Below are 7,623 nucleotides of genomic sequence, written 5' to 3'. Positions count from 1 at the left end.
TTTTTTCTCCCCCACCCCCATGCAGCTTTTTTGTCAGAGCCTCTTCTGATGCCTTTTCCGGTGCCTTTTTCGGGTTGCCCCAGCGGTCAAGCAGAGGAGACCAGCAGGTTGCTTTGCTGCTTCTCCCGATTTTGAGGAGTAGCTTGTGCTTTTCTGCAGGGGCCGTTCCAAGGGGAGGTCAGCTAAAAGCAACCATTTTGAGACGAAGGGACTTTCTGAAGGCCTGTCCATGTTCCTGGCCATCCATCCCGGCGTGGAGCACCCCGAGTGACGGGCACAAGAGCCAAGGGGAAGGGGATTGGGGTTTGCCTGCTGCGTAACCAGCCTAGCTCGGGCCAGGACGGGCTTCTGCTTGCTTTTGGCGGAGGCATCTGCGATGCGTGTCTCGAGAGTTGGTCATCCGTGTGGTGGTCCGCTTGGATGCAGGCCAGGTGGGAATTGCAGGATGCATGACTTGAATTGCCACCATTTCTTTTTTTTTTCCTTTTTTCTTCTAAAATCAAGGGGAAAGCTGAAGCCAGCATTGTAATTTAATTACAACTTGTGAACACTTGATGCAAGCAAGAGCTAATTAAATCATAGGCTGTTAACGTACTTTTGCTAGGGCTGAAGAGCACAGTCGTCTGATGTGCCCGTTCGCTCGTGCTGGGATTCATTCAGGCGACTGCTTTGGCTCYTCCGGGCTCATTTGTGCCTAAGGGGGTTATTCTGGAGCAGGGAATTTCGGAGAGCTGGAGGGAAAGGGATGCATGGGTGGGGTGACTTTTTCTGTACTTAAAACACAAATGCCTCTCTCTGTTTCCCTAGTTATCCAGATCCTCTTAAAAACCTTTCCTTGTGCRCGGGGCAGTATATTCTGTAACCTGGCTGGGCAGAGGTGGGGTTAGGAGAYGCACAAAGTCGCCCGGCTGTTCAGTTTGGCAAGCTTTGGGCTTAAAGAGGTGGATTTTTTTTTTAAAGAAAACTTTAAAAAATTCAGGTTTTCTTTAACAGTGCCTTAAAAATGATTCATTCCTTTTCCCCCCACCAAGCGGACCCCGACCTCTGAGCCAGCAGAGCGCTTATGGAAGCAGCRGCTGTATCGCGTGTCACGCTGATGGAAGTGAAATATGGGGTAATAACTGCAGAGGAGAACCACATCTCTCGTACAGGAAAGGGTTGTGGCTCAGAATAATCGCAGTGAAGCGGGGCATGCCTGCCTCTTTTTTCTTTTTTTTCCCCCCCCTCCACCTTCTCTTTAAGTTCAGCTTTTTCATGAATTATATAGCAAAAGACGGGAGAGGATTTTATCCGGGATAAAGCGGTGATTTCCACTGACGAGCGCCAGGGAAGACGTCCGTGAGCTTTGCGCCGCTGCGCGGGAGCTTGACGGTGCTCTCCGCGGAGCTGCGGCGGGCGGCTTCCATCTGCCGGCACTAGCGGGTGCCCCTTCGCCRCGGGCTGCCGGGCGTCGGGGAGAGGCAGGCTCCAGCCGCAGGCGAGGAGGAAAGGGACTGGAGGGACCATGCGTCTGAACGCTTTACCAAAAAAAAAAAAAAAAAATCCAGCCAAAACACTTTGATTCTTCTTTAAGCAAGTTCTAATTAATCTGGCTATGTTATAGATTGGGTGTTTATTTTTTTTCCCTTCCTGTAACTAATTCTGACACAAAACTCTTTACAGTTTCTGAAAGGCCAATAACTCTACAGGGGGAGCAGTGCAAGAAACAAGCCGCGGAGGAAAGCAGAGGCGTTTTTTGTTGTCGCTGTTTGATTTCTATTTCATGCCGCTTCTCTCTATTGCTCACTGAAGTGGAGCTCTGAGATTAAATGCATTTTGGTTGCATTCATCTCATTGGTTTTGCACTTTTTCAGTGCCAACTCTCCATTCTTTCAGCCCTTTGGAAACTATCGCTTTACATCTCTGAAAAGCTAACAAATTAGAATTGCAAAAATGCTTTTTCATTAGTGAGGGTTGCTAGATTTCTGTAAAAAGGCGCTTGCAAAAAAAAAAAAAGAAAAATCCTGTTACTTTTCTTCCCATGAGTTCCTTCCCTTGCTCTACGTGCCATCACCGCCCTCAAGTTTAATATAAAGTTCCCTTATTCTGTAATAAAATTGAGAGTTCTGCTATCAACAGAATTTCCTGCTCCGATTTCGGCTCCGAGGGCRGCTCCGGCGCTGGGCGGGATCACCRGGGCTGCTGTGGTGTCGCTATGGAATTGGCCGGGAAATTCCTTCCGCTAATAACCGTGCAACCAGCGGCGTGTTCCCGCGGACGGTGCCAAGCGCTGCAGGTCGCCAGGCCTCTGCGGGCCAGCGGAGGCGGCGGCAAGGCTCCTTCCCAGGACAGGGAAGCCTGCAAAAACCTCGACAACACTGTTGTCGAGCAAGGCCCCGGATTGTTTGAGGTTTTGGCCGAGTAGGGCGCAAATTAGGATGCGCTGATGCAAAACCCTTCCGTTTTACAGGGTTCGCTTCTAGCAGCTTGGCGTCCGGCTGCCTGACTCCTCGCCCGGCCGACGGCAGCTCTTTAAAACTGCGCCTTGGCTGGAGCAGGGAAGCGAGCCGAATGCTTCAGTCCTGACAAAAAAAAGACAACTGAGCTGTTCCTCCCTGGCCTCTCTTCTCCAGTGAGCAGCCGCCAAAGGGAGACTCGAGGGCAGCCAGGTGCAGAATAATACGTGGGAAACAGCTAAACCAGCCTCTCGAGGGCTTTCTGTCTTCGTGCAGCAAAAGCGACCGCGTGCCCCTGCCAGGCTGATAGCTCCGGGGATCGCTCTCCGCTGGGAGTGCAAATAAAGCCACTTGCTTTGCCGATAAACTCAGCCAGGAGCCTGGGGGGGATCCAAAATCATTTGGTGCAACTATTTTTTTTATTGCCGGGTTAACCATGTCTAACTGCYGCAGAGCCGGTTGAAGGAAGACCCTGGAAGAGCTGTTTCTGCAAATATTAGATGGCCCTGGGCAGCGCTGAGTCTGTATTGGCCCTGGGTTGCTTAATGGGAAAACTTTCTCTTTTTCGCCCCAAACCTATTGAAATAGTTGTCTTATAGGGTATCATCTTTGCGACACAGTTGAAAGGAGCTGCCTTCTCCATCGAGCCCATCAGGAGAAGTTAGAGATTTCCCACCTGGTGCTTATGGTAGTCCTGACCTGACTTCTGATTTTGCAACCAAAGGGGGGAAAAAATTTCCCTTCTAAGTGTCTTTACTGTTTTGCTTGAACACAAAGCTAACACACTCCAGTGCTCACTGGCAGCCCTTTCCCCCCGCTGTTCCTCGTTGCATTAAAAAGCAGCAGCTTTGGGGGGCCCGGTTCAGAGGCACGTGTTGAACAGGCCAGGGAGAAACCTTATTTCAAGCCTCTTTGCTCTGCGGCCGTTCTTGTGAAAGCAGTTTCGCGCGGAGGAGCAGCGTTCCTGTGCCCGGCGGGTTGCGGCGTTGTGCTAACGTTGCGTCCTTGCTTCCCTCGCAGTGACGATGCAGCAGGTGGCCCGCACGGTGGCGAAGGTGGAGCTCTCCGACCACGTGTGCGACGTGGTGTTCGCCCTCTTCGACTGCGACGGTGAGTGACCTGAGCCGTGGGAACTGCTCTCGGCTGCGTCTGCCTCCCGCACGGGCGAGAGTTTATCCAGGTGACAAAATACAGAGAAAAGGCGACGGCCACAAAAGTTGTCTGGGGCACTGATTGGGATTTGGTTGTGTCAGAAATGTTTCCTTCTCGGGAAAGCGTGTGCGGGGCTGTAGTCACAGAATCAGACAACGGCTGAGGTTGGAAGGGACCTCTGGAGATCATCCAGTCCAATCCCCCTGCTCAAGCAGGGTCACCTGGAGCAGGTTGCCCAGGACCTTGTCCAGATGACTATTGAATATCTCCAAGGATGGAGGCTCCACAACCTCTCTGGGCGACCTCTCAGGCAACCTTGTGTCACCTCCAGGAGTTTAAGATACTATCGTTCCTCTTTTTGCATCAGCTGAAGCAGAGAAATACTGTTAAAAAGGTGAAATCAGTCACAGGAGGCAGACCAGATTTAAGATGAAATTTGGGGGACTGTTTTCACCCCCTCTTCACCTGGTTGACTCTTCCCACTGTTCTTCAGCTCTGTTCTCCGGAGATGGAGAACAGCTGTTCAGTTGTCCATGCTCGTGCTGCCCGTATCCATGGGACCTTGCGCGTTGTGCTGCACCACGTCACCGCCGGCGCTTTGGGCTGTGCTTGTGCTCGGKATCCCTGCCTTCCTAGGAAGGGCGCCTGACGGTGCACAGCTACCTATACGGTGCCTATACATCCCTRTATATCGCTTATAAAGCGTTGCACTTTGGAAGGGTGCGGACAGCTTACTGCAGAGAAAAAGCAGCTTGGCCRTATAGCGGGGCTGCGGGCAGCACCACTGAGCTGCGCCCACAGGTCTGGCAGGGGGCTCTTGCCAAAAATCCCTCCCTCAAAACTGATTCTTGCCATTGCTCCGACGGCGTTTGGCCTTTCGCACGTGCTGCTGACACAGCCAGCCGCGGTCTTTGAAGCGCATTGGCATAGGTGAGAGAACGATACTCACTGCCGGGGAGAAGCCAAATTCTGCGTTTGTCCAAAACTGCCGAGCGACCTCGCTGCCTCCCCGGCTGTCCAGCACGTTCCCTGGAATATGGCATCTTTCTGCAATTTCTTTTCTTTCGCTGCAGCAGTGCTGCATAAATAAACAGTTGTTTGCTTGCTGATTTAAATAGAAGAGGAAAAAGTGCCCATCTCCTGAATTCCTCTGCTGTTGGTGGTCCCTCTTGGTTTCAGCCCCACCTGCTGCTTTGCACCATTTTAAAGTAAAGTTGAATCTTTGTTTTATTTTTCTCTATGGTTCGGTGCCATTTTCTGGTTAGATCCTCAAACCAGATGATCCGATTGGAGATTAGCGTGAACTGAAGGGTATCCAAATATTCTCAATTTGCATTCTCTCATAGGGGAATCTGCTAAATATTTTGATAGCAAACCTTTTGAGGGAAAGATTGTGGCCGTCAGAGAAGCCCCTGGAAAGGAAGGAATGAAGTGGAGAAGCAGTCGCAGACCTCTTCATTTGGTTTCACTCTGTCAGTGTTTGTAGCATTACTATGCAYGCATCAAAAACCTGCAGAGCCGGAGGGGATTTTACACATCTCTTGATATTTTGCTGGAATTTCACAGCCTAAATTTGCATTTGGAAGTAATGCAGAAAAAAACCCTCTTAAAGTAAAAAAAAAACCAACTTGTTCATTAAATATACCTGACACTGTTCCTAGTATTGACCAGAGAGATGCTGTGTCTTTTGATCTGGGAAGCTGGTGGAACTGATGGGCTTGTTTTCTGAAGAACTGAAGTGCCTCATTTCTCAGTGCCTACTTAATTTTAGTGTGGGGAAAGCACAGAAGTGAAGGAGAGGGTCTTGGGCTTGTTTTGAGATGACATTACCCCCCTCCCGTTCCCCTGCATGTAGTTTGGTTGCTTTTTCTATGATGCTGCAGATGCTGAAATCGGCAATAGCAGATGTGTGCCATGGGTGGGAGAGCAAAAAAGGCAGCGTTTAGCCCACGGAGAGGAGAAAGTCRGTGCCGTAACCTGCTTGGGGGCAGCCTGAAGGGGAGACGAGAGGTGATATGGCTCTTTGCCCATGTAGTACTTAAAGAAGAGTAGTGGAAAGGGGTGTTGAGAGAGAGAAGCCTCTTCACCCAGCTCGGGTTAGAGGGACTTGCGCTTAACGGCTTAACAAGGCGACGTGCTTAGGTGTGTGCGCCCTGGCCTCTGCAAAGCTAGAGGAAGCTGCCGGAGATGCTTGTGAACAGATTGCCTACAACAGAAACCGTAAGGTTACCGAGACCTGAGATGGCATAAAGCTCGGCTTCCTCCCAGAAGGATTCGATTTATACGTAGGGGAGGGCTCACAGCAGCCTCCGCCACAACGATGCCGTGAGGAAGAGACGGGCAGTCTCGGCGCCCCGTGTTCAACGTGACTCCTGCATCAAGCTCGTCCAAAGCTTCCCGAGGAAGCCAGGTCTTCCCCTTACGAAGACCTGATTTGGAGAGTCGCCTGTAGGAAGTCTTCTGATGACAAGTTAGTTCAGGAAAGTGTGAAATCCCGCTGCGTGGTGTCCACCCTCGCGGTGTGGATGCCAGCGGTATGTCACCCCTTGTCYGGGCTGCCCTCGGTGAGGTTTCTCYTGATGCTATGAAAACCTCGGCGCTCCCGAAGCCAAGTCTGTTGAACTTGTCGCTGCAAATATCACGGCCGCTTCTGCCCGGTACATGGGGGTGAGGGAGGCCATGTCTGTCCCCGCACGCTCACGCATTTCGGCGAAGGCCGGTCATGGCAGGGATGCTCAGACTGTCGTTGCTGCAGAGAAAACGGCAAGGAAGAAATCTGTGCCTGGGGTGATCCTGTAGGGAGGCTCATTTCTCCCAGTTCGGAAACTGGATCGCAGATGGATTAGCGTGTGTGTGAGTGGGCAGGGAGTTTGTGGGGTTTTATATCTCTAACAATTTCTCTTCTTCTCCTAGGGAATGGAGAGCTGAGCAACAAGGAGTTTGTTGCCATTATGAAGCAGCGGCTCATGAGAGGCTTGGAGAAACCCAAAGACATGGGATTCACGCGGCTCATGCGGGCCATGTGGAAATGCGCCCAGGAGACGGCTTGGGACTTCACCACACCGAAGCAGTAGCCGGGCGGGCGGGAGAGCCCGGCTTCGCATGCTCCTGGAGCCCGTGTCTCCTGCAGCGCGTCCCACCGAGACCTGCAGGTGCCCCTCGCTCCTGCAGAAACCTGCTGCTGGCACCAGGCTCTGCGCCGAACCAGAGCCGAGACTGTTGATAACCGGAGATTTTGTAAACACTTTGGTAGAAATCGAAGCCTGTTGTATCCGCTGCTTCCGCTTGCCTCTGCTTTTGCTCCCTTAATATTCCTCTCTCTCTCTCTCAGGAAAAAGACTGTTCTTATGCCCCAGCCGTGGTGCGCTCTGCGTCCTGCGGAGCTGGGCATCGAGCTGGTGGGCTGCACCCCATTTTATGTAATGGTATTACAAAACAGCATGCTTTTTATCTTAAAATTTTAAATCGCTCCTATGAAAGAAGCCCTGGGATTCCTGGAAAGCTCATCCCAGCTTTTGCTCGTGAGCCCTAGGAGCAGAGGCTGAAGCAGAGGGGCGGTGAGTGCACCCCAGGAGGTTGGTCGGCCGAGCACGTCGCGCCTGTTGGGACTTTTGGGGGGTGGAAAGGACGTGTGTGCGCGCAGATGTTAAAAACAAGTTTAAAAAGAAAAGAAAAAGTTAAAAACTTGCTCTCCCATCTTCTTTCCTGCCCTGTATAAGCAACTTGCTGCATAAGGTCTCCAATTCTCTTGTTTTTAAATGGGGAGCCCTCTCCGGGGGGAGCTGCCGTTCTGCAAAGGGAACAGGCTGAAAGCCGTGACCCCAGCGCTGTCCTTGCTGTGCAGCGCTGTGCAATGACACTGCTCCTGTCACCAGCGGGGGCTCGGGGCTCGTCTCTCTTCATTGCACTTTCGGCACGGTGCTGAATAAAGGCGCCCGCGGTGAAAAAGCGGAGGCCGTCCTTGGAGGCTGGAAGGGCCAACTTCACTTGAAATTTGCATCGCRTTGTTTATTTTCACTGTTTTGCGGGGATTTGG

The 7,623-nt window shown here is 51.7% G+C and overlaps 1 protein-coding gene across 6 annotated transcripts in view; it reads left to right on the top strand.

Moving 5' to 3' along the window:
• MICU1 (mitochondrial calcium uptake 1) overlaps positions 1-6,867 on the top strand; it is a 132,760-nt gene extending 125,893 nt beyond the window's left edge. For 5 of the 6 annotated variants that reach the window (XM_026073467.1, XM_026073463.1, XM_026073469.1 and 2 more), the window contains 2 exons: positions 3,456-3,545; positions 6,501-6,867. In XM_026073467.1, coding sequence (XP_025929252.1) covers positions 3,456-3,545; positions 6,501-6,661 — 251 coding nt within the window. In that variant the 3' untranslated portion in view covers positions 6,662-6,867. Of the gene's footprint in view, positions 1-1,031; positions 1,115-3,455; positions 3,546-6,500 lie in introns of those variants that run through there. The other variant, XR_003254803.1, reaches the window with a different exon arrangement.
• Positions 6,868-7,623: the final 756 nt, after the last annotated feature.

This window comes from Apteryx rowi, unplaced genomic scaffold (genome assembly GCF_003343035.1).
Source record: "Apteryx rowi isolate R43461 unplaced genomic scaffold, aptRow1 scaffold_369, whole genome shotgun sequence".
In the NCBI taxonomy this organism is placed as follows: domain Eukaryota; kingdom Metazoa; phylum Chordata; class Aves; order Apterygiformes; family Apterygidae; genus Apteryx; species Apteryx rowi.
This window is presented reverse-complemented; position numbering and strand designations above follow the sequence as displayed.